Genomic DNA, 27,611 nt, shown 5'->3' on the forward strand with positions numbered 1-27,611 from the left:
TTGCTTCCCCCCCCCTCGCCAAGGGACTGTTTCAGTGCTACATGCAGAAAGAAATGTAAAGGATTCTGGAGCTGCAGAAGAGCTTCGCAGAAGTTTGAATCCTCAGCATGACTGTGCCCAGTTCTGGAGCCCCTCTTACAGGAAGGATCTGGAGGAGCTGGAATGTGTCCAGAGAAGAGCCACAAGGAGGATAGGATAGGATAGGATAGGATAGGATAGGATAGGATAGGATAGACCAGACCAGACCAGACCAGGTTGGAAGAGACCTTCAAGATCATTGTGTCCAATCTATCATCCAACACCACCCAACCAACTAAACCATGCAACCGAGCACCCTGTCAAGTCTCCTCCTGAACACCTCCAATGATGGTGACTCCACCACCTCCTTGGGCAGCCCATTCCAATGGGCAATCGCTCTCTCTGTGCAAAACTTCCTCCTAACCTTCAGCCTAAACCTCCCCTGGTGCAGCCTGAGACTGTGTCCTCCTGTTCTGGTGCTGGTTGCCTGGGAGAAGAGACCAACCTCTGCCTGTCTACAACCCCCCTTCAGGTAGTTGTAGACAGCAATAAGGTCACCACTGAGTCTCATCTTCTCCAGGCTAAAAGTGCTGGATCAGAGGTTTGGAACACCTCTCCTACGAGAATAGGCTGAGGGAGTTAGGGCTGTTCAGTCTGGAGAAGGCTCTGAGGAGACCTAATTGTGGCCTTTCAGTATCTGAAGGGGGCCTACAAGAAAGCTGGGAAGGGACTTTTTAGGGTGTCAGGTAATGATAGGACTAGGGGGAATGGAAAAAAAACACAAAAGGAATGGGTAGATTCATATTGGATGTTAGGAAGAAGTTCTTCCCCACGAGGGTGGTGAGACACTGGCACAGGTTGCCCGGGGAAGTGGTGGAAGCCTCATCCCTGGAGGTTTTTAAGGCCAGGCTGAATGTGGCTCTGAGCAACCTGCTCTAGTGTGAGATGTCCCTGGCCATGGCAGAGGGGTTGGATCTGCATGACCTTTGAAGTCCCTTCCAATTCTAACAATCTATGATTCTATGACTGCTTTGCTTCAGTTCACCTACTTCATATGCATGATTTTAGTCTTTTAACTGCCTGTCCTCACCAACAACTTAGAGAAGCCAGGGTATGTGAGAACTGGAGAAAAGACTGCCTCAGCTGTTAATTTCTCCCTTGAATATAAACAATTGAAATGCTTTTAGGTCTCTTGGGAAAAGGGAATCTGTGTGTGTGTGCCTTGCTCCTTTGTAAAAGCTGCAGGTATTCCTGGGAATGCAAATAATTCACCAGCCAGGGGAAGTTTAGGCAGGAGGTGAGGAGAAAGTTCTTCACAGAGAGAGTTGTTAGCCATTGGAATGTGCTGCCCAGGGAGGTGGTGGAGTCACCATCCCTGGAGGTGTTCAAGAGGGGAACTGGATGTAGCACTTGGTGCCATCATTTAGTAGTCATGAGGTCTTGTGTGGCAGGTTGTGCTTGATGATCTTTGAGGTCTTTTCTGACCTTACTGATTCTGTGATTCTATGATAATTCATAGTGTGCTCTATTGACAGCTCATAATTGACAACATGTTAATATTATGGAAAACAAAGTAAAATTTCTAAGCTCCAAAACCACATTAGAAAAGACATTAGGTACTTTGCTACTTATTAAGAATCAAATACAACTCACCTGTCAGTTTGATCAAAAAAGGATTGGATGTGGCAGTTGAAGCCATGGTTTAGTTAGTCATGAGGTGTTAGGTAATAAGTTGGACTTGATGATCTCTGAGGTCTTTCCCAACCTTATTGATTCTGTGATTCTATGAGATAAATAATCATTTCAATTAGCCTCTTAGCAGAATTAGTAAACCAGTTCCAGTCAGACCAAGATATAATATTGCTCACCATTTAGAAGTATATGATTATGCATAATTTATTTTAAACTCTGTCATAACTTAGAAGCAAATGATGGTCATCTCTGCTATGAAACTAGCACTGTGAGAACTGTTTTTAACTATCAGTCTGTTTCCTGTGTAATCTGGTGTAGTTGATCCTGCTCTGGCAGGGGGGTTGGACTAGATGGTCTTTTGAGGTCCCTTCCAGCCCCTGAAATTCTGTGATTCTGAACTTTTGCTTTTTTATATCTATATAAACTATTTATAGTTTAAATAGGATCTCACAGGATCACAGCATGTTAGGGGTTGGAAGAGACCTCTGGAGATCTTCAGGTCCAACTCCCCTGACAGAGCAGGGCCATAGAATCTAGTGCAGGTCACACAGGAACACATCCGGACCTTGAAAGTCTGCAGAGAAGGAGACAACCTCTCTGGGAAGCCTGTTCCAGTGCTCTGTGATCCTTACAGTAAAGAAGTTCCTGCTCATGTTGAGGTGGAATTTCCTGTGCTGTAGTTTACATCCATTGCTTCTTGTCCAGTCACAGGGCACAAGTGAGAAGAGGCTGTCCCTTCCTTCTTGACACCCAGCCCTCATATATTTATATACATTTATTAGATTCCCTCTCAGTCTTCTCCTCTCCAGATTAAAAAGCCCCAGGGCTCTCAGCCTTTCCTTATCAGGCAGTGCTCCAGTCCCTTAATCACCCTTGTAGCTCTCCATTGGACTCTCTCAAGTAAACCCCTGGTTGTCTTGAACTGGGGAGCCCAGAACTGGATGAAATATTCCTGAAATATCTCCTGAAATACTGCTGAATAGTGAATAATGAAATACTACTGAATACCACTGAAGAAACAGATGTTTCATTATTATTTGTTGTGGGTTTGTTTGGTTTTCTCCCTGATTTTTTTGTTTTTCTAGATTCTATGATATCTGCTGAGCAAATCCTGTACAGTCAACTGATGAAGATTCTAGATGAAGAAGACAAGATGCTGAACTTCCAAGGTAAATAACAAAATCATTTGTATAAAGAAAAATAAACCCCTTTTTGGTCTGGATGCAGGGAGGAGAGTGGGTAATCCATCCTCTTGAACTCAGAAGCAAAATGCACATTGATTTTAATGTGAGCTTGTAAGATTTTTTTTTTTTCCCCAAATGGTTTTATTTTGAGTGGTGTTTATGTGGTTTTAAGTGTTACTTAATGCTAGTGGTGTGCTGTCTCTAGGCTGCTTTCTTGTGTGTTGAATTTCACCTATATGAAAGAGGACTGGAAACATCATGGAACGGTTTGAGTTGGAGGGGACCTTAAAGATCATCCTATTCAATCCCCCTGTCATAAGCAGGGACACCTTCCACTAAACCAGGTTGCTCAATGCCCTGTCCAACCTGGTCTTGAACACCTCCAGGGAGGGGGCATCCACAGCCTCCCTGGGCAGTGTGTTTCAGTGTCTCACCACTCTCACTGGAAATAATTTTTTCTTAATATCCAGTCTAAAGCTACCACCTTCCAGCTTAAAGACATCCCCCCTCATCTGATCACTACAAGCCCTTGTAAAAACTCCCTCCCTTCCTTTCTTGTAAGGCCTCCTTCAGGTACTGCAAGGATGCTGTAAGGTGTCCCTGGAGCCTTCTATTCTCCAGGCTGAACAACCCCAACTCTTCCTGAACCCTAAGTTCTCCAGCTATCTGATCATCTTCATGACTCTCTTCTGGACCTGCTCCTAGCAGTTCAACGTCACTCTAGTTTTGTGGCACCATAACTGGACAAGTACTCTAGCTGGGGTCTCACAAGAGCAGAGTGTAGGGGGAGACTGACCTCACTCATCCTGTTAGTCACACCTCTTTTGATGCATCGCAGGATATGGCTGGCCTTTTGGCCTGCAAGTGCATATTGCCAGCTCATGTTGTTTTTTTCACCAGCTGACTCTGCTAAGTCCTTCTCTTCAATATTGCTCTCAAGCCATTCCTTGCCCAGCCTGTATTTGTGCTTGGCCTTGTCCTGACCCACATGTAGGACTTGGCCTTTTGAATGTCATCATCAAGCCCAACACTTAACCCATTACATGGCATCACATCTATGGACAGGTATAAACAGAATACAGAACTAATTATGTTGGAAATGACCTTAGAGATCATCAAGTCCAACCTATCACCCAACACTAGCTAATCTAAACCATGGCGCTAAGTGCCTCAACCAGTCTTTTTTTAGGCACTTTCAGGGATGGTGACTCCACCATTTCCCTGGGCAGCCCATTCCAACGGCCAATCACTCTTTCTGTGATGAATTGCTTCCTAATATCCACCCTAAACTTCTCCTGGTGCAGCTTGAGACTGTGTCATCTCATTCTGTCACTGGTTGCCTGGGAGAAGAGACCGACCTTCACCTGGCTATAACCATCTAGATGTCTTTTACACGCCCTCAAAGATGGTGACTCCATCACCTCCCTAGACAGCTTGTTCCAGGGCTTGATAACTCTTTTGTTGAGAAAATGTTTCCTAATATCCAGCCTAAACCTGGCACAACTTGAGGCTGTTTCCCCTTGTCCTATCACTTGTTACTCGGGTGAGGAAAGCAACCTGACCTGGTCAAAGACATCACTACTTACTGCAGGGAGGTTGGACTAGATGGCCTTTAAAGATCTCTTTCCAACCCAAATCACTCTGTGATTTTCCTGAGAAAATGAGGCTTGTGCAGTCTCCACTCCTGTGAGTGCATCAGGGTGTATTTATTTCTGCCAGCCTGTGTTTCTCCCTCCCAATTTTTGAACCTGTTGTTCACTTCCAGTCTCTCTCTCTTTTTTTTTTAACAGAGAGCAAGTCTCACAGGTCTGACTTCCCTACCAGTTTTGTGGAAGTGGGCAGCTGAGCAGAGCAGACAAGCATTATTAATGCCTCCACTGAAGGAAAAGCTAATATGGAAGCTTGACCCTTATTAGACATCAGAAAATCCATAGAAAACTAGGATTCATTTGGTTCCACTCTTACAGAGCTGCTTCTTTTCCTCATTTGACCACTGAGCTGAAAAATCACGTAGTCATACAGTCCTAATTAATAGATAGTCCCCAAAGGACAGGAAAGAACGTGGCTCAGAATTTATATAATTGTATGTTTAAAGCATTTTGTCACTGAGTAACCTGTTGGTCACTCTTACAGTTCATGTTACAAGGCAACTTAAAAGGCAATGTTGATTTTGAGGGGAAGATATAGAATATATATATATTTTTCCCAGGGGTACAGTCTCTCAAACAATGCAAGATTGTGGATCCATACACATCTAAAATGATGCCAGCTGAATACCATAAAACAGTGTTTTCTGTTATAGAATTCTTTGACAACAACCTAAAACTTGAAGTGCAAGGTCTTGAGATATTTTAGCTGTTTGAAACTGATGCATGAGTCTTTGGTGATGCACTTCTTTAGCTACAATTTACACAGAGTGTTCTAGAACCAGGCTGCTAAAAAATGCCTTCTCCACGCAGAGGTTATAGCTGGTTTATATAGTCAAACCCATCCGGACGTGTAGTCTGCTGGTGAACTTACCCTTTAAATTCTCCTCTTACTGTATAAACTTCTGCTATCTGATGGCCAATGTAGGCCTAAATTAAGTTGCCAGCAGCCAATCTAATACTGGTTAAAGTGTTTTAATTACAACATCTGCAAGTACAGCTTATGCTAAAGAGAAGATGCCATTTAAATGGCACGGACAACCTGACTCACAGTGCAAAGTACAGCTGAAGCAACCAAGTTTAATGCAGATCCTAACAACCTGAAGCAACTAGTCATTCACTAATTTATTAATCCATCAATGGATTTCCTTGTACATTTTCCAGCCATTTAATCCTGTGAGTATAAAGCAGTAACATTTTTAATGCCATGGACTCTTTTGTGTACCGCAAGGAGAGGGAGGGCTTGTTTTGGTCCGGTGTTGCTGCAGGGCAACAGCACAAGCCTCTAACCTATGGCTCAGTTCAGACAAAGAGCAGCCTGATGGTGACTAAGTTTCAGAGGATTCTTTGCAAACCCAGTGGGGAAGGAACAGCCCAGCTTGAATAACTATGAGGGTGGTGGAACATGTGAACTGCTTGCCCAGGGAGGTGGTTGGGGCCCTATCCCTGGAGATATTCAAAGTGGGGCTCAGAAGAGGTCTGGGTAGCCTGATCTAGTGGAGGATGCCCCTGCTGACTACAGAGGTAGCTGGACTGGATGACCTTCAGAGACCCCTTCCAACCCAGACCATTCTATGATTCTATAGAATAACCCTTTCTTTCCCTGCCTCCAGCTCAGGCAAGTGAAGTTTGTCCAACTGTGCTTAAAAGAGCTTTTGCATCTTTTCAATAAGTATTTTTAGAATTTGAGTAGAGGAAGGTTCTCCTTCCCCTCTACTCTACCCTGTTGAGGCCACATCTAGAGTGCTCTGTCCAGCTCTGGGCTCCTGGTTTTGAGAGACAAAGAACTACTGGAGAGTCCAATGGAGGGCTACAAAGGTGATAAGGAGACTGGAGCATCTCTCTGATGGGGAAAGGCTGAAAAATCTGAGGCTGTTTAACCTGGAGAAGACTGAGAGTAGATCTTATCAATGCTTATCTAAAAGGCAGGTGTCAGGAGAAAAGGGCAAGACTTTTTCAGTGGTGCTCAGTGATAGGGCAACAGACACAAACTAAAACATAGGAGTTTTCACCCAAATATGAATAAAAACTTATTTCCTGTGAATCATAGAATCAATAATGTTGGAAAAGACCTCAAAGATCATCAAGTCCAACCTGCCATCCAAGACCTCATGAAGGTGATGCAGGACTGGACCAGGCTACCCAGAGAGGTTGTGAAGTGTCCTTCTCTGGAGAGATTCAAAATCTGCCTGAATGCCATCCTAAGCAGCCTGCTCTGGGTGACCCTGCTTTAGCAGAGGGGTTGCACTAGATAACCTCCAGACCTCCTTTTCAACCCCTAATATTCTGTGATTCTAAGCACAGGTATCTTCTGAAAAAAAAATAAACAATTTTCAAATCTGATTCATAATCTATCTCTGTATTTTTAGCAGTTACTTACCTTGAAAAGGCTTTTGAAAATGTTCTCTGTCTCCTTTTGCTCTTTTTCCACAATACTTGTGCTAATAAGCTCAGTGTCTTCCATCAAAACTGAGCTCACTTGATGTGATTCCTCCCAGAAACAACAAATGCAAAAAAGCAAACTTTTGGTGGCTCACTGCATGGTCTTCTCTTTGAACAGGATATTCTTATTCCTTTGATTTTTTTTTTGATACATAAAGACTATCTGTCTACACCCAGAGAGTCCCGAGTTAGGGGTGTAGAGGATATAAACAGGAGTGAGCAGTAAAGCAGCTGATTTATACCAGCTGAGCCTATGGCCCCTTGTGTACAACACAGCGTTGCATGGAAGAAGAGAAGCTGCATCTTCTTCTGTCACCAGTGTTTCCATTTCCAGTGTGCTCTGGATTTCCTCTCTCTCCTCACCAAACTCTTGATCTTACAGTAAATGTAAATGTAACTCTTGTGTTGGTTTTGCGGTTAATAGTTGCAGGTCAAATCACTTTTCATTAGGCTTGAGAGATGCTGTGTGAAGAGATTGTGTACCCTAAGGTAATGGTTTGGGTTGTTTATATCTACTGTACACTTCCCCCAACATGATTTTGAATGGTATCCTGTTGTAATTAGATAAAAGACCCCAACCTACTTCCTGTGTGTTGGTGGCACTGAGGTGATTTAAGTACGCAGGAGACTCAACAATTAAAGTCGTTAAACAATGAGTAGTGAGCAAAACTGAAAATGTTAATAGCCTTAGTTTTATCTTTCCTTTTCTGGTCTTCATTAGAGAATGAAAGACTTCAAAGGGGACTGAGGAGGGAAAAAAAAAAAGTCTTTTAACTGCTTTCATGTCTTGGGATGGACAAAGAGAAAAGCAAATAACTAGATATGGCAGTTTCTTGCAGAGAAAGGCACAGAGGACTATAAAAACTTACACACATAAATGTGAGGCAAGAAAGATAAAGTCAAGACACGGAAAACCTGGTATCTGTTGTTTCTTAGTGATGCTAACGTGGAGAAATGAGCAAAAACAGTTGTCAGTGGTTTATTACCCAAACTTGTATTGCTACTGTAGCAGATTTCAACAAGACCTGCTTTTGCTTTTTCAATGCAGCACAGTGAATTAAAGTAAAAAGCAGGACAGAGCTGCTCTTTAAGGCTGACTTTATGAATGAGATTTATTTTTGTATATGTGCAGCATGCACCCAGTTTTGTACACATCACCACAGTGAAATCAGAGGAATAATGCAGATGACATGACAACCAGACAAGGGATGAGAGCAAAACCAGACCCAATTAATTAGGCAGGAGCTGGGTGCACACACACAGAAGAAGAATTGGATCCTCTGGGGTGAGTGGGAGGAAGACAAAATATTTTGTGTGACTGCTTAAAACTCCCTTTCAACTGCAGTTATTCCTCCTGTTGCTCAGGAGTGAAAGCCAAAGGTGTTCTAAATCCCAATTCTTTTATGGTTCAGGGGGGAATGAAGCGGTGATGGAAATGCAGAGCACCCCCTTTCAAAATTACTTAAGGATCAAGCTACACGTGCTGAAGCAGTATGCAGATGTTGCTCTTGAGGAGAGTCCTCCTGGTAACGGGACTTGGAACCCAACAGATGTTCTGCTGCTATTATTTATTACTCTTCATTTAATAGCAGGAACAGTTGTCTTAAAATGCTGGTGGGCCAAACACATCAAGTGGGATGGTACCAAGCAGGGAATGGAGTTCCATTTGCTAAGAGATAACGTGCCGCTTTTGTTTCAAGCAGCCCATCTTGCCAGGGAGGATTTTCCAGACCCCGTGATGCCTGTCAGCTCCAGTCAGGCACGTGACCTTCACAGGGAGCTGGAAGATGAAGAGATTCCTTCATATATCGAACAGTTTGAGAGAGATGTTCAAGATGACATAATTCTGCTTGGCAGCTTTTCACTGGAACAGGTCAGAGTTAAAAACTATAAGGCAATTTTTATCTCTTGCTTCATAACACGATGCTGACTTGTTAACCTTGTACACCCCAATTCTATTTCACTGCCTGGTGATACACATATTGAAAGGGGAAAAGATAACCCATTTCCTTGGCTTGCTTTATGTGACTGGCACTTTGCTAAGCTAACAGCAGGACCTTCATCTTTGTCTCCATTTCAATGTGAATGAAATTAGATTGCCTTCATTGCTTCTCTCCTAAATAGCGGAGTGTCTCTGACTGCTCCGTAGTAAGTATTGCAATTGAGTTTCAATCAAGAGCCTAAGCTTAGAACATCTCTCTCTGCCAAATTTAACAGAGGCTTATTCATCTATCAATGAGCAAGTTCAGATTGGAGCCCAGGAAGGATTTATGTAGCAATATTCATTGTACAGAGGTTAAGATTATTCCCAAATTAGAAATCTGTTGTGTTTTTCAGGATGTCAAAGCTTCCTCTGGTTGTCTTTTTTGTCATTTCACAGTGTAAAGAGCTGAGATTATGTTCCTGTTGACAAGGGCACAAGTTTCCAGGGCTGAAATGATACTTGTGGGCACCTAACTACCATTTGTCCCTTTGAAAAATCTCATACCAAGGCTAGGGGACAGGGAGAGAGATTAATTGATGAATCTATCATTTTTAATTAGCAACATGAGAACAGTGCACTCGCTCTGATGGGCTTAAAATAGGTTAGCCAGTGACTGATGGTGCTCTATTCTTCCTTGTATTTTCAGAGGAAGTTTTTAGAATTTCTTCACTGCAAGACTTAATCTCATCACTGCCTTCTGCATGGTGGTGAAGGACACAATTCCCTTCTTGCTGTTTTCCTCTAAATCCTTGTGCAGCTGTAGTTCCTTCCTTCTGATTTCTTCTTGTAGCTGTGTGCGTCAGTCACAGAAGGTGATACAGGGAATATTGTTCAGAGTATGAACTGGGAATGAAACATGAGGGAAAAGGACCCAGATGGTACTAAAAGCATTATCTGCCTCAAGGCACAAATTGAGTAGGGACGGGTGAACAGAGTGCTGCAACTTTGCAGAAGACTTTATAGTATGTTGAGAATTCCTACTAAGTTTGAGCTATTGGGATGTTCCCAAAGCTCTGTGCCACCTGAAGGAAGACAATAGATTTCTCAATGCTTTGTTTTACCCTTCCTGTAAGCATAGTCACTAGGAAGCTCTTTCTGGACCCTTTCTAGAGATGTTCAGCAAAGTTCACAGTGTAGAGAGAAGTCTGGTCATCTGAAACCAGCATTCTGCTTTTTAACTAACAACTTCACATATGAATCCACATGTAATAGTACTGCTTTCACTGTCGTGCTATCAGATATCACATTTGCATCCTGCAATGTGAAGGGTAACAAGAAAATCTGTATTGTCTGCTAGATCAGTACTGTATATGTCCATCCTCTCTTTGGAAGCACAGGATCAAGGGCTTTTGAACAGAAAGTGGAATATGACATTGGCAGTAGGGTCTGCCAACCTGTCCCTTTGATGGACTCAAGTTGTGCTGGACATTAGGAACAGTTTCTTCACCAAAAGGGTTGTCAAGCCCTGAAACAGGCTGCCCAGGGAACTGGTAGAGACCCCATCCCTGGAGGGATTTAAAGGTATGTAGATGTGCTGCTGGGGTTTAGTGGTGACCTGGCAGAGCTGGGTTGACAGTTGATCTTGATCTTAAAGGTCTCTTCCAATCAAAATAATTCACAGTATTGCAGTATCACTAAGGTTGGAAGAGACCTCAAGGATCATTGAGTCCAACCTGTCACCACAGACCTCATGACTAGACCATGGCACCAAGTGCCACGTCCAATCTCCTCTTCCAGGGATGGTGACTCTACCACCTCCCCAGGTGGCTCATTCCAATGACGAACGACTTGCTCGGTGAAGAACTTTCTCCTCACCTTGAGCCTAAACTTACCCTGGTGCAGCTTGAGACTGTGTCCCCTTGTTCTGGTGCTGATTGATTCTATTCAATGATTCTATATTGGTATTCATAGATGTCTAACAATAATGTGATCATGCTTATTCTTCTTTAATTGATCTTTACTTTTTAATGGGCCATCTTTATTTCTTGATCTCTAGATAGACCCATATAGCTCTGCAGTGTTGATATCCTTCCATAGGAGCTACAGGTTCAGTGTTAGACTGTTGCCATGGTCTTAAGAATCTGTTACTGCTGTCTTTGACATGCTCCCAGCTTTTGTTGCTTGAATGTATGTTTATTGAAATGAAAAGAAGTCTTTCATTTGCCGTGTGGCGTTTACTTCTAGTTCAGAAAAACCCCTGTCCCCTCCTTCTGCAGGTTTAGTGAGTAGCAGATGTACTTTAGCCAGCATAATTTATGATTAGTTAATTTAATCTGCCATAATGACATAAAGTGAGCCTGAAACAAGCTTCTATCAATTTTGCTGCTAGAAGTAACATAATATTTTCAAACGTCTACCAAACGGAGTAATTAACCCTCGAGCTGAGTGAAGGAGTCTAACAGACTTCTCTCTCACATTCCTTTGCTTTGACAAAACGAAAACAAGACATGGGAGCCCAAGTGCTAACAATAGCAAGTGAGAGTTTACAGTAAATGAAGCTGGTTTTGTAAGGGAGGTTTCAGAAACACATTTGAATTGTTGCTGTTTCTTTTTTAGACTGCCAAAACCCCTCCCCAGTGAGACATCTGATTGGCACTGGAGCTTTGCTGTCAGTGCTGGCATGGAGAGAGCAGCCATGTATTAACTGTCTATCCCTTAGTTCATTGCATTTTTCCTCTGCTTTGTAGCTTTATGGAAAATGGGTGGCTTTTGTTTAAACAGCAGGTCAGTGCATGAGATCACCCTGATTAGAAGGTTTTGAAAGGGCAGATGCACTTTCTAAAATAATAATAATAAGAAGAAGAAAAGGTTTATGCAAGATCTTAGCCCTGGAACTTTAAGCTGTGTTGTTACTTCACGTTCTGTTTTGTAAATGCAAAAGCTGATAGTTGGGGTTGGCAAGAAACGCATCAGAGGAGATCTGAGAGATTCTTGTACAGAAAGCATTAAGCAGATGTCAGTGTTCTGTTAACAAACACATTAAAGAATATTAAATTTGGAAAGCAGTCCTGTTTCCTGCAGCCTACCATGTAGCCCTGCAGATTCCAAACCCTCAATAGCATTTACTTTTAGTAAAGAAAAACAAACTCTAGTGAGAGAAAATCATAACTCCGGGACTGTGTTGTGGTAGAAGCAAAGCAGGTACAACCATGACTGGGTATGCAGAACACAGCAGGAAGTCATCTGTCATGAGACAGGACAGGGACACATGCTTATGGGAAGAGTTTGATCTTCCAGAGCAGATAAATAGGCACAGAAAGCTGGTTTAAAGTGTTTGATTAAAGGCAAGATGGTCTCAAAACATTTGATACTGCCAAAAATGAAGCAAACACTGATTATTGGGGTGAGTTTGCACTTGATAGGCCTTTAGCAACATAAACTTGTCAATTAGTAATTGAAATGCCCAGGGAAAACAAGCAAAAACATTTCTAGGATTTTTGTCTGTTTCTGTACTGAGACAATGAAAGTGAATATTCATTTTTTGCAGGTTTTGTTTAGGTGTGAGGCCCCGTCCCTGGAGGTGTTTAAGACCAGGCTGGATGAGGCTCTGGCCAGCCTGATCTAGTGTGGGGTGTCCCTGTCCATGGCAGGAGGGTTGGAACTAGGTGATCCTTGTGGTCCCTTCCAACCCTGACTGATACTACGATAAATTAATAATGAGGCACTTGGAAGCATCAACACTGCCCGAGAAGTCAGGAATATCTTTCCTGCAACTTGGTCTGTATCTCTAACTAGAAGTAAACTTCGCACAGCCTCCATCTTTCTCATCTGCTACATTTAGCCCTCTGTGCTGGGCTTAACACCCTGCAGGACTTGGTCATTACAACAATATAATCAGTTTTGATCCATGACTTCAGTGTGAACTACTCAAGAACCTCTGAAACTAAAGTGCAGATTTTACACTTCCATACCAGTGGCTGAGCTATAGTAGTGGAAATGTGCTATTTGTTGCAGGTGGATAGCAATACAGTGTTGCCTTTCATCAAGAGATTTACCTTTTGGTTAAACAAAGGTTAATGCCTCTGGCCATTAGACCTAGTATTTTTATGGAGTCAACATTGTCCCTGCTCTGACTCCTTGTGAAGTCACAGTGAGATCAATCTGTATGATGAAGAGTGATCACTTTTGCTTTGGTTAATGGTGGATAATCCACGGGTAAAATTTGGTACTGTGTAAGACGATGACAAATCTCCTCTCCAATCAGCAATTTAATCAGGGGGATCAGCCTTGGTCATATAAAATACCAATGTACATTTGCTTGCATGTTTTACCCTGTTGAATAATAGCACTGTTTATATCCTGATGGTACCTGATGACCTTCCTTCATCAAAGCCATGGTCTACTGGGCACTTCACAATCCTTTGTGATTGTTCTTAGTTTAATACCCATGGGAAAATGTGCACCTAAGAATTGAAGGTGGCTTTTCCTCAGCTGAGTCCTGGCTACTTCTTGTTGATGCTTGCCAAGCTTTTAAATAACTGTCACATTCAAATGCCTTCCAATATCTGAAGGGGGCATACAAGAAAGCTGGGAAGGGACTTTTTAGGGTGTCAGGTAGTGATAGGACTAGGAGGAATGGAACAAAAATAGAAATGGGTAGATTCAGACTGGATGTTAGGAAGAAGTTCCTCAGCAGGAGGGTGATGAGACACTGGAACAGGTTGCCCAGGTAAGTGGTGGAAGCCTCATCCTTGGAGGTTTTTAAGACCAGGCTGGATATGGCTGTGAGCAAGCTGATCTAGTGTGAGGTGTCCCTGCCCATGGGAGGGGGTTGGAACTAGATGATCCTTGAGGTCCCTGCCAACCCTGATTCATTTTTGGTAGGCTACCTATATGCTATCCTTGTGATTTGAGTGCCAAATAATTTCTGCAGTCTCTTAGTATAATGGTTTCCATTTAATTTCTCTTATAGTAGGAATTATGAGTATCTCCATTTTACAGAGGAAGAACAAGGGCTGAAATCAGAAGCATTTAGCATACCTTATTTCCTCTTGAAACCTGTCATAAGGCCAGCTCATCAAATTCACTTTATTCCTCCCAGGTAGACTGCTCTTGGAGTGATAAAAAAAGCAATTCACCAAAACCTATGTTAGAGAAGAAAAATTACAAGTGGAACTTCCTGATGCTTGAGATATTTGGCTTCTGACCCTTGGACTCCTAGTGTCCTGACTAGTGAGTGTCCATGGACCTCAGATGTGCATCAGCACTTACCCAATAGACCCAAAGCCTGATCAAGATTCTGTCTAGGGGACTTCTCTACCCTGTAGGCTGGCAACCCGAGTTTTATATATATCTTCTTTTTGTCTATCAAGCTGGCTTCTCCTTCCTCAGTGGGAACCCTCCAAATTTCAAAGATTTCTCCCTCGTTGTTTCTAAACACTCAGAAACACACCATTATTATTTTTTTCCTTGTTAAGAAGTGGGAGGGATGGAAAGGGGAGCATGGAAATGAATGCCAACAGTGGAAAAGATGTTTTATATGTTTGTAAATGGCCTCTGTCACAATACTCTGCTGCTCCTTTCAATTGCAATCCTGTTTTGATTGCTTTGTTCACCAGTTACTTACATGGGCTTTAGCTAAGTAAATGTTTAGATGGAAGCAATGAATATCTTAATTTCTTCTATTTTTCCTTAAAAAGGAGTTGTTGGATTCACTGTGTTCTTCCTTTAAGAGCAGAGGCACAATTAAACAACTAAAGTAATTCCTGATATTCTATTGAGCTGGAACAATGAATCCTACAGCTACTGTAACTGATGATACTGCATTTGCTCCTGCTTAAGGTAATCTGACTGGTCAGCTCTCTGGCTCATTATCCTAATGCAAACTCAAGTAAGGAAGGCTATTTCTATGGTTCAGTAAACAGAGGCAATTGGAGAGCTTCTTCAAAGAGAAGCCATGCCCTGTTGAAGTTCAAGTGGCTTCATCAAGTACTGAACACCTGTTAAAAGACACAGAACTCAGATGTGGGTTGTAGGGAAAGAGTGAGTGTTAGTGATACATAGACACATGAGCCCTCCAAAAAGAAATACAATGAGAACAAATTTTAGTTGGTCATGTATTCTTCAGAACTACTTTTATTATTATTATTATTTTTATCCTGGGGAGGTTTTATTAATTTTTTTTAAATACCTTCAGAGCCAAACTGTAGTCACAGATGTAGCTAAGTCTACTGTTGGTTAACTTTTATGACAGGAGGCTATTTAGCAACATAATGGACTACACAGTTTTTATGAGCTGCAGGTAAATGAATTGCTCTAAAAGTTGTAACTTCTGTGCTTCTGCTGACTTTTACAGCAGAGATGAATTTATGGAGTGGAATCTGCACTGGATGGTACTTTTGACCTGTGTTTCGCAGAAGAGATTAATCTGGGTATGGAGGGAGCAGAACTCTGGAGGCTATACAGTCCAACCTCCTGCTCAAAGCAGGCCAAATTTTGAGGTATACCAGGCACTCCATGTGTAATGTGAGGTTTTAAGGGGTTTGGAGTTGTTCACACTAATTTTTCAGCCTGAAAAATAACCAAGTAATCTCTAAGTGGGGAAGTGTAGAAATATTGGGGAGAAAGTCCATTTGCACTATGTGAATGTTTGCTGAACTGCAGACAAGGATGGGAACTCATCACTGTTGCTCAAACCACTGGCAACCTTTCAGTTTCTCTCACTACTCTGCTGGACTCTTAGATAAATGAACAGAGGGTTGGAGCATTTCCACTACAGGGACAGGCTGAGGGAGCTGGGGTTGTTCAGCCTGGAGAAGAGAAGGCTCTGGGGAGACCTAACAGCAGGCTTCCAGTACCTGAAAGGGGTCTACAGGGAGGATGGGGAGAGACGGTTTACAAGGGCCTGCAGTAACAGGACAAGGGGCAATGGCTTCAAACTAGGGGAGGGCAGATTTAGATTGGATATCAGGAAGAAGTTCTTTACTATGGGGGTGGTGGAACACAGAAACAGGTTGCCCAGGGAGGTGGTTGAGGCCCCATTCCTGTAGATATTCAAGGTGAGGTTCAACAAGGCCCTGGGCAACCTGATCTAGTTCAGGATGTCCCTACTGACTGTGGGGAGGTTGGACTAGATGACCTATAGAGGTCCCTTCAAGCCTAAACTGTTCTATGATTCTATAAGACAGAACTGTCAGGACTGGGTGGTTGCAAAGAGAACATATACTCAAGTGCATATGCTCACTCAAAGATGTGTCAGCATACTATTGATGATGTGTTACAACTGCTCATCATGGCTGAGAGATCTGTGGCTATTTAACCTTTGGAAAAGAAGGCTGAGAAGATAAGCTTCTCAATGCTTATCAACATCTTGATCCCATGATCAAGAGCATGAGGCCAGACTCTTTTCAGTTGTGCTCAGTGATAGAACAAGGGGCAACAGGCACAAAGTCCAATACAGGAGGTTCCCTCTGGACATGAAGAAAAACTTTCTTACTGTGAGAATAACAGCACTGGACAGGATGCCCAAGAGGTTGTGGAGTCATCTCTGGACAGATTCAAAACCTGCCTGGACACTGTCATGGGCCATCTGCTCTGGGTGACCCTGCTTTAGCAAAGGGATTGGACTAGAGGTCCCTTCCACCCCAAAACATTCCCTGATTCTGTGGTTCAGATCAGAGAGGGAGAGCTTACATTTCAGCTGGGAATGTGAAACAATTTCCATCTAGACCCTTCTGCAGAGAGATGGAGCAGGATGGGGGCTTGGAGGAGTTCTGTCCTCTACAGAATAAAATCATTAGGCATAGCAACTTGTCATTTCCACTGTTGTATTTAAGGCATTGTTTCCCTCTCTGCAATTTTCATATACTAATTTTGAATGTCTCTTTTAATTATAAAGTGTTCCAGTGCACATCTGCACACTTAAAATGGAGGATGGTGTGAAAGCCAGTACAAATGGAAGTTATTTGATAAAGTTAAAGCCTGTCCTTTTAGATTACACTTACAGAGGTCAATTTGTGAAGCAATTCTTTATTGACAGCCATAAAAAAAGAGAATGGGGACTTGAAAAGATGGGATAGACTGTGACTTCAGACTTCAACATCAGGGGTTTTGGGTTGTAACAGGCAAATTAGTTGTTATGACTCGGTTTTCTGCAAAACAGACCTAAAATTAGATACCCACTTTAGGGAAGAATAAGAGGATTAAAGGAGTAAAGTTTCAGAAGGGACTTTGAAAAGGCTGTAGAAATAATAAAAACATTCTGTGCTGGAATTAACAAACATTTCTAAATTGAGGAAGAATGTAGCAAAACCACACACACACACACACACACACACAAGTCTCTGTATTTCCGATTGCTATTCCCTTTCAGTTTCTCTTCAGTTGTTCATGCCATGATTTGCTGTCAGCATCCAGAAATTAGGAAAGACTGCAAACCCCTCTAGTTTGTTACTTGGCTTATGAACTTATTTTCTTTGTCATTTTCAATGTAAACTATTCATTTTAGATCCATACATTGGCTAGTTTGCTTGATTTCCACTAGCATTGCTCATACCGCAGGAGTTTATACTGGAGGGAATGTGTTTCCTACTAAAATGTGGTTAGGATCTTTCACTGTGTCATGGTTTGGGTTAGAAGGGGCCTTTAAAGGTCATCTTGTCCTAACCCCCTGCAGTGAGCTAATTATTTAGGCTTAAATTACCTGAAGCTTCTTGGTAGCCAGTGATTTCTAGGCTAATCTGGAAGCATCTGAACTTGTGGAGCTTTGACAGGCTAGCGCATTTTTGCTTGAAGTCTCTTTATCAATGGCAAATCCCATTTCAGCATTGTATATTTTCAGTGCTCTGCTATGGTTGTCAGATACTCTGATAAATGGCCTTGCATACACTTACAACACTGTAGATTTTGATGAGGACATCAAAGCTTTATGACCTTGAAACTACACCTTCTCAACTGTGAAATAAGCATCTGAAGGAATACCTGGTGGTTTTGAAGAAACTGCAGGTGATCTCTCTGCGAACAGCAAGACAGAAATGAGAAGCCAGTCCTCTGTTCTGAAGCTGGAGAGGCAAAATCTTTCTTTTTGCAGAAAATGGGTAGCTCTGCAACAGAGATACTTGCAGGGTTTCCTTAGCAAAACCTTAAGCAAAACCTTAAGGTTTGTTTAATTTGTCAGTACAATAATCACAGAATCAATCACCAAGGTTGGAAAAGACCTCGGATATCATCAGGTCCAACCCATTACCTAATACCTAACAACTCATAACAACTAAACCATGGCTCCAAGTGCCACATCCAATCTTTTTTAAACACCTCCAGGGATGGTGACTCCACCACCTCCCTCCTCACCTCGAGCCTAAACCTCCCCTGGCACAGCTTGAGACTGTCCTCTTCTTCTGTTGGTGGTTGCCTGGGAGAAGAGACCAACCCCCACCTGGCTACAACCTCCCTTCAGGTAGTTGAAGACAGCAATAAAGTCTTCCCTGAGCCTTCCCTTTTCCAGGCTAAACAGCCTCAGCTCCCTCAGCCACTCTTCATAGGGCTTGTGCTCAAGACCTCTCCCCAGCCTCGTTGCCCTTCTCTGGACACATTCAAGTGTCTCAATGTCTCAATCTTACAATCATAGAATGCTTTGAATTGAAGTGGACCTTAAAAGGTCATCTTGGATGAAAATTTAGAATGAAAACATCTCTGAGTTTTGAGGAAGTTCAGGTCCATATTTATCACACCTATTTTAGAGCCAGGTCTAGTTTCAAGAAGTATTCAAAAGTCAGTGTCTTTAATATATGTCTTGGCTGCTGGAGAGTGTTCAACAGAGGGCTATGAGGATGATTAAGGCACTGCAGCATATCTCTTATGAGAAAAGACTGAGAAACCTGGAGAAGAGAATGTTGAGAGGGGACCTTATCAATCTGTAGAAATATCTGAAGAAGGGATGGCATAGAATCATAGAATTGTTAGGGTTGGAAGGGACCTCAAGGATCATCTAGTTCCAACACCCGTGCCATAGGCAGGGTGCCCTCACACTCGCTCAGCTTGCTCAGAGCCACATCCAGCCTGGCCTTGAAAACCTCCAGGGATGGGGCTTCTACCACCTCCTTGGGCAGCCTGTGCCAGTGTCCCACCACCCTCATGGTGAAAATCTGTGGCTAACATCCAATCTGAATCTAGCCATTTGTAGTCATGAGGATGGAGCCAGTCTCTTTTCAGTGATACCCAGTGACAGGATGAAGGGGAATGTACGTACATACAATCCCAGGAATTTCCATCTCAACACGAGACAAAAACTTTTTAGAACAGTCTGGCCAGAGAGGTTGGGGAATCTCCTTCCCTAGAGATCTTCAAAACCCACCTGGTCATGTTCCTGTGTGACCTGCTCTAAGTGACCTTGCTGTTCAGAGGGGTTCATGTTGACGATTGCCAGGTCTTCTATGATTATCATGTTGACTCCAGTCTTCACTGGCCTGCTAGATATAATGCAGTGCTTTACAGATTGATCAAAATGATCAGGTTTTCAGGAGAAGACTTGATGGGGTGCTTGGTGCCATGGGTTAGTTGTTTAGGTGGTGTTGGATTGGTTGATGGGTTGGACACGATGATGTTGAAGGTCTCTTCCAACCTGGTTTATTCTATGTATTCTACATATTCTATGTTGTGCCTAAATGTATCTGTGTAGTAAGACTCATGACTAGGGTAAATGTCAGTTTGTGTTTTGCAGCATCACTTTTAAAAGCCAGTAGGAGGTTTGGTATTTTGTTGCTGCTGTTTGGCTGGTTGGTTATTTTTCTCCCTATCTGTTAAAATGGCTCAGTTGTCCAATTTTGTAATTCTATGCTCATGAGCAGTAAATTGGTTTCATTTTCTGTTTGGAAGTTATGGCAGGAGGGGGTGTGTACTCTTTGTTGCTTTTTCTCTTTCTCTTCTAAAAACATATCTGAGTGTTTGTGACACATTTTTGGCAGAGGGCACCGTGAATAGCTCCACCATGAGTCCAGGATTTTGACCTGAGACAAGGTCATCCAAACAGCAACAGGCAGTGCAATTTTCAGAGCAGGCTTTATCAAGCTACTAGAGTCTTTGCTTCCAAAGATTGGTACTTCATTTGGATGATTTCAATGATGATCCAGCTTCTCAGTGTCTTGCTTCCCTGTGATCTCTCTGTAGGTCAGAGAGGATAAACCTCTCAAAATCTCAATTTGCCTGAAAGGAATGTTGACTTTCCCTGCAAGATACACTTTTCCCCCCTCCTTCATCTCAAATGGTTCTTCTTTTATGACTTGTCTTGTGGTGTAAAGGCACTAGGTGTTGAAAGTCACTGGGAGTGATTCTCCATGCAGCAGCCAGTCTAGAAATAGAACTGGCTGGCACCAGTGAGGCTAGAGTCATGGGTCTTGTTTCCAGACCTACTTACACTTTGCTTAGTGAACTCAGGTGGGAGACTTCTCATTGGCATCTCACTTACCTTATTTGTGAAAACTGAGTGGAGAGGATTTTTGTTACTGGAAAACCTTTTTGGATGCAGAGATAGAAGTCCTGGGTAAAAGCTTTTATTTGGGCATTTCTTTATGTCTGGAAAGACAGCATTGCCTGCACTGTGGTGTACCTATGTGATGTCTCATGGAGTGGAATGAAGGGGAAGCACTGTGATCCTCTGCATGGGGCATCCCTGTGGATGGTGGGAGGTTGCTGGAGACCCTACTGGTGTCACCACAATGCCTCTTCTGCACCCCAACCTGGTGAAGTGGACTTGCAGGAAGGTGGGCTCCCACAGCACGCCTTCCAGGGAGCATGCTTTCATCAAGGCCATCACAGCTGGCTGTTTCAAATTGCTGTGGGATGAGTTTCCTTACCTGAAGGCTGTAATTTCAGTGCTAGGAATGACTGAAAAAAGGAGATGATAAAAAATATTTTCCTTAAATGCTTCACTTTTGTTAAATGATAGAAACCCAACTCTGTTCTGGTTCAAAGCTTTGCTGAATTTTGTGGGTTTTCTCCTAAAAGGAAAAAGGGTGTGTTTGGGCCGGGTTTTGTTTAATTCCTCTCCAAACTGAAAATGACTGTAAGAATGAAGTTATACCATTTGTGAAGTAGCTTCCCAGTGAAAATATCCAGTCAGCACTGATTAATAGCATTGAGTCAGGTTCTCCAGTTTGTCTGCAGTAGAAACAATACTTACCATTGTGTGTCTTTAGACTGAGCCCAGACTGAAAGGCCTTTACAAATTCTCATTTTGATCATGCTCTCTGAAATCAGTGGATGGGCCATTTGTGCAACTAGACCTCAAGATAGCTGATGGAGAAACTGAGAAAGGTGTGTGAAGGAGGTGGGTCACAGCTTATGCTGGTATCACAACAAGGAACAGGATAAAGCAGTGCTGTGACTGAGCCTTCTGCCTACAGACAATGCCCTCCTTTCTCTAGTACGTCCCAGGTGAGCAGTGGTAGTTCCCAGTCCAGGGAACTACCTGGAACTTCCAGATTTGAATCACTTATTTTTATTTTTCTATCTCTGGAGATCCTCAATATCTGTATCATAGAAACACAGATAGAATGGTTTGGGTTGGAATCACAGAGTTTCAGGGGCTGGAAGGGACTTCAAAAGATCATCTAGTCCAACCCCCTTGCCAGAGCAAGGTCACCCACATCAGATTACACAGGAATACATCCAGGCAAGTTTTGAATATCTCCAGAGAGGGAGACTCTACAACCTCCCTGGGCAGCCTGTTCCAGTGCTCTGTCGTCCTCACAGTGAAAATGTTTTTCCTCATATTTACTTGAAACTTCCTATGCCTCAACTCCCACCCATTGCCCCTTGTCCTCTCATTGGGCACCACCGAGCAGAGCCTGGCTCCATCCTCTTGGCACTCACCCTTTACATATTTGTAAACATTGATGATGTCACCTCTCAGTCTCCTCTTCTCTAAGCTAAAGAGCCCTCAGCTCTCTCAGTCTCTCCTTGTACAGAAGATGTTCCATTCCCTTAATCATCCTCGTGGCTCTGTGCTGGACTCTTTCAAGTAGCTCACTGTCTGTCTTGAACTGAGGACCCTGGTACTGGACACAACATTCCAGGTGCAGCCTCACCAGTGCAGAGTAGAGGGGGAGGAGAACCTCTCTTGACTTACTGCTCACACCTCTTCTAATCCGCCCCAGAATGGCATTGGCCTTCTTGGCCACAAGAGCACATTGCTCGCTCAAAGGGAAGGGACCTTAAAGACTCTAAACCCCTGCCATAGCGAGAAGCACCTTCACTAGACCAAGTTGCTCAAAGCCCCATCCAACCTGGCCTTGAAGCCAAACCACATTCATAGCTTCTTGTTGGGAACACCTATTGTCAACAATAGTGTGGTTTTTTTTTGTTGGGTTTTGTTTTGTTTTGTTTTACAGTCTAGACAATGGTGGTGTCATGATGAGACACTTACCTGTGTGTCATGGCATATGCCATTGAGAAAAAGCACTTGGGCTTCTTCCAGTAAATCTCTGATTCAAGGGGTATTGCAGCAATGAGTATTCCACATTTTTATATATATATATAAAGAAATAATTATGTGGGCTGCTCTGGTTTTGAAAACTTACACAATTTTTCCCCCCCCTCTATTAAATTGCTTCCTGGTGATGGAAATGTCTGGGATTGTTTTTTTTTCCTCTCCCCCCTATTGCATCTACTTTCCTTTAGCTTGCATACCCCTGAGGTAATTAGTGTAGGTTAAAATTTACATAACTGACTTTGGGGTTTTGCAAATAGGGAAGATGGAAATTTATTCAAGGTGGTGAATAATTCATTTTAAAGCAAGTTCCCCCCCCACCTTTTTTTTTAATCATGTAGAAGATGTATTACAGACTCATAGAGGTTTTCTGAATAGGACCCTAAGCATTGAATTTTTGATGTATTTTATTTCTTAGTGTAGGTAAAGAAATATTAAGCATGACTCATTGCACTTTTCTTGTTCAATCAGATTTGAATAAACTTAACAAATTTATTAGGTAGATGACAGAGCTTTTTAAAAATTACCATGACACACTGTGACAAATATTTTACTGGGATCCAGAAGCAATAGTTTTAAATCATATTCCCAATGCCTCTTTCAGAGGCAAAGCGATGGAAAACCAGCACAGTTCGTATGGAGAACTCCCATTCATATTTTCTTTTGAATATTCATTATTTAATTGAGATGAGGAAGACAAACAAGGGGACTGGACAGCTATGGGAGTCTGGCAATATAATCAATTGAACAAATAAAAACCAACCAAACCCCCCAAACCTGAAACTTCTCTGCTTTTGGCTCGGTGTAAGCCTGGACTGGTAGCATCTGGATGTTGTGATGTTATGACTCCTTGATATTTCACATGAAGTGAGTTTTCTGTTTCATTTTATATGAGTGGCTACCTCAAAACCTGCCATCACACCTGCCAAGAGCTGCATTCAGGACAAATTAGGAACCATACCCTCATATTAGACATTGGAATGAACTCCCAAAGGAGGTGGTGAGATTCCCCTATGTTTAAGCATTAGGCAGTTTCAAGGCCCAGCTTGACAGGGTGCTGGACCATGTCATTTAAACTATACTCTTATCCTGAAAGGTTGGACTAGATGATGCTTGAGGTCCCGTCCAACCTGGTATTCTATGAATCTATGAATCCTGCTTTCTGAGCTTAAGCTTTAAGTTCTTTAGCTCAAAACATTGGAACCCTTCCCACCTGCCATCTCTGGGTTGGTAGTTTTTGTCATTAAACTTTCTCAGAGACTTTGAGCTCTTTTTCTGGGCATCCTCCCAAATTTCCCAGTCATGGCAGAGCCAGGACTGGAGCCAGCTCCCTGCCCTTCTTGGGGTAGAAATGTAGGTGGTGATTCACCAGGCTGGGGAAAGAAAATGAGTTCCAGCATTTGTGGAGATGGGAGAGAAATTAGTCTTGGTCCCTGCAGCAGGAACTTCTAGTGATCTTCAGCCAAAAGCTGTCCAGGAGAAGAATGGCTGTGTTCACACTAAGGGAAAAGCAGTAGTGAAGGAAGCATTATCCATGGCACAATTCCTATATGGAGAGCTGGAAAGTTTTGCTTTGACCTAATTTGTAGCTGTGTATTTGTGATGCTTGAGAAGGGCATGGAGGACTTACAGTAGTTATTTGAGGCTTTGTGCTGGGACTTGGGAACTTCTCAGTGCTTATGAATATCTAAAGGGTGGATATCAAGATCACGGGACTCTTTTCAGTGTGGTGCCCAGCAATAGCACAAGGGGTAATAGACACGAACTGGAACACAAGAGATTCCATCTGAGTATGAAGTTTGAATTTGGTCTCTTCTCCCAAGCAACCAGCACCAGAACAAGAGGACAGAGTCTCAAGCTGTGCCAGGGAAAGTTTAGGCTCGAGGTGAGGAGAAAGTTCTTCACTGAGAGAGTCATTAGCTATTGGAATGGGCTGCCCAGGGAGGTGGTGGAGTCACCATCCCTGGAGGTGTTCAAGAAGGGATTGGATGTGGCACTTGGTGCCATGGTTTAGTCATGAGGTCTGTGGTGACAGGTTGGACTTGATGATCTTTGAGGTCTCTTCCAACCTTGCTGATTCTGTGATTCTGTGAAGAAAAACTTCTTTCCTGTGAGGTTGATGGAACACTGAAACAGGCTGCCTAGATCACAGTTTGTGGAGTCTCCTTCTCTGGAGAGATTTAACCCCCCCTCTGGATGTTGTGATCCTGGGCAGCCTGCTCTGGGTGCACCTGTTTTAGAAGGGGGGTTGGACTTAGATGATCTCCACAGGCCCTTTAAATGTCTATCACTGTGTGATTTTGTAACTGCTAACAAAGCATATTGTACTTTAAGGCAATCACGGTATCTCTGCTCTAATTTTTCAGGGTTAAAAAACTACATTAAAAGATACTTGTAGACTTTTTTTGTGTGTGTCTGTTTTTATGCTCTAACAATTTTCAGTTTGCAAATAAGCAGGATGCTTCAGCATAGCCATCAGCAGAGATTCCTAAACTTCCTTGAAACAGTCAGACCTTTGTCAAAAAATTCAGAGAACTGGAATGAAGGTGAGAATTTAACAGCCTGGTATGGAGCCTTAAATGGGGATATTTTTTTCTCCACTGACTCTTACATTGTCACCCTAGCAAAATGGTGTTTTGGCTTTGAGGGCTGATGAGAGTGGAAGTGGAACATAATTTTACACTTAGTATAGGATATATATAGGAAGCCTTCCTATATATTGTTAGTGTTGTATGTGCATTTTGCTGGGCCCTGAAACACCAGCAGGAGATCCAAATAGGATTCAGGAATGAGAAATGCCCTTGAATATTCAGCAAGATCACTGAACAATGCAGTTCAGGGAAGAATTTTGTTTTCCCGCGTCTACAAACCTTTAGCAAGATTATTGTTTTCAGGTTTTGCACAGATAACACAGCCCAAAATATGTGGATGCTGGCTTCTCAGTGGAATGGCTTCTTCAACTTGCTGTGCAAGAGTAAAACAGCTTCAGGCCTTCCAGCTTTGTGCTGGAGAGCTGCTGAGCCACAGGACGAGAGGAATGTTTGCGTGAGTTAGCCTCCTACACATTGTAACTTGCAGGAATTCTCACAATTATAGTGAGAAAAGGCATCAAGATTCTGTTCAATGTCTTTATTGATGATCTGGATAAAGGGATTGAGTCCATCATCAGTAAATCACCCAAGCTGAGGGCAGGTGTTGATCTGTTTGAGGGTAGGAGAGCTCTGCAGAGGGACCTTGACAGGCTGGACAGATGGGCAGAGTCCAAGGGCATGAGATTGAACACATCTAAGTGCCGGGTTCTACACATTGGCCACAGCAACCCCGTGCAGTGCTACATGCTGGGGTCAGAGTGGCTGGAGAGTGTCCAGGCAGAGAAGGACCTGGGGGTACTGGTTGATAGTAGGCTGAACATAAGCCAGCAGTGTGCCCAGGCAGCCAAGAAAGCCAATTGCATCCTGGCCTGCATCAGAAATCAGTGCTGGCCAGCAGGAGCAGGGAGGTCATTCTGCCCCTGCACTCAGCACTGGTTAGGCCACCCCTTGAGTCCTGTGTCCAGTTCTGAGCCCCTCAGTTTAAGAAACATGTTGAGCTGCTGTAATGTGTCCAGAGAAGGGCAACAAAGCTGGTGGTGCTTAGCCTGGAGAAGAGGAGGCTCAGGAGAAACCTTATTGCCATCTACAACTACCTGAAGGGTGGTTATAGCCAGGTGGGGGTTGGGTTTTTCTCCCAGGCAACTAGTGACAGAACAAGAGGATACAGTCTCAAGCTGTGCCAGGGGAGGTTTAGGCTGGATGTTAGGAAGAAGTTCTTCAGAGAAAGAGTGATTTGCCATTGGAATGGGCTGGCCGGGGAGGTGGTGGAGTCACCATCACTGGAGGTGTTTAGGAAGAGACTGATGAGGCACCTGGTACCATGGTTTAGTTGATTAGATGGTGTTAGATGTCAGGTTGGACTTGATAATCTCAAAGGTCTTTTTCAACATGGTTACTTCTGTATTCTGTAAGACTTGGAGCAAACTGAAAGCAGGGCAGGTCCTGGGCTCTTTGGAGGTCTATGCCTAACTGTTTTGCGTGTTGTACTTTGTTCTGTGTGTACAAATCCACTTACACACGTGTGTATGTATCTATGCATATATGTGGCTATGTCAAGTGTGAAAATAAGGGCTGTGGGGATGTGCCATGTGCAAACATACATTGTGCTGATGAAGCCTGTAAAACAGGATTAAAACTCAGTTTCTCTTGGGAATGATGGAGTAAACATGGAAAAATATGTGGAATAAAATTATGGGAAAAGTAGTGGAATAAAGTAATGGTGGGTGAAATTCCTAATTGCTTCTGAAAACCTTCAGGCACAAGACCAAAGGCAAGCCTTTGGAAAAACTGCATTTGTGGCTTTTATTTCCATGTTCTTTTTGTGCATTTGGAAGCAAACTGTAAGTTTCTTCTTTCTTCTTCTTTTTTCCTTCCTTTGTTTTTTTTTTTTGACATATGGAACTCAAAGCACCACAAGGAAGACTCCCACCACACAAAACAGAAGCTGCAAGCCAGGATTCGTGAACTCCTTCAAAGGTATGTCAGATAAGGGTTACTTTGTACTTCTATCTAATGTGCCTTTCCTCCCAAAGATCTTTCTTTCAGTGCTTTACAGATATTAATGAATGGAACCTCTCCTAAACAAAGGACCTGAGGCCTAGAAAAATTAAGCCTGTGCTTTTGAAAGAGGCCTCTGTTTTAGATAGATCCATTTTCAGATACTCAGCTTGGGTTGTAATTTTTAAGTGCTGCACACAGTGCACTTCAAAAGGTGACCAAATGGCTTCTCCCAGCACCCTTCTTCCCTGCCTCTGAACTACCCTTAGAGAGTGAAGGAAATATGAATTGGAGCAATGTCTTTGTGATTGAGTTACACATGACCTTCATATAATCACATGCATCAAATTACCTGTAAGAAATCAATGGAGGAAATAAATAACCCTCGTGGATACAGCCAAGGAAGCCGTGTTCTGCTGAGCACAAAGGAGGCCCAACTTCATCAAACAAATTGTTGTCTTGAATCCAATACCCAGCAAAACGGAGTGAAAAGATAAAAATTGTGCAACCCGAAAAGAGATCAAATGTGGTTATTTAAATGTTTGATGTTCAGTAATGAAAACTGTTTACCTTCATAATTGTGTATTAGCAGCTAATAAAGGCAATAGATACAGTAGTTTAAAAGTAATAAAA

At 42.8% G+C, this 27,611-nt stretch overlaps 1 protein-coding gene across 1 annotated transcript in view; it reads left to right on the forward strand.

Moving 5' to 3' along the window:
* The window catches only part of LOC104304233 (uncharacterized), a 119,731-nt gene that overhangs the window by 51,563 nt on the left and 40,557 nt on the right, over nucleotides 1-27,611 (forward strand). The window contains exons 6-8 of the mRNA XM_054164026.1: nucleotides 2,796-2,879; nucleotides 8,686-8,855; nucleotides 26,890-26,957. Coding sequence (XP_054020001.1) covers nucleotides 2,796-2,879; nucleotides 8,686-8,855; nucleotides 26,890-26,957 — 322 coding nt within the window. The remainder of the gene's footprint in view (nucleotides 1-2,795; nucleotides 2,880-8,685; nucleotides 8,856-26,889; nucleotides 26,958-27,611) is intronic.

Source organism: Dryobates pubescens, chromosome 9 (assembly GCF_014839835.1).
Source record: "Dryobates pubescens isolate bDryPub1 chromosome 9, bDryPub1.pri, whole genome shotgun sequence".
Lineage (NCBI taxonomy): Eukaryota > Metazoa > Chordata > Aves > Piciformes > Picidae > Dryobates > Dryobates pubescens.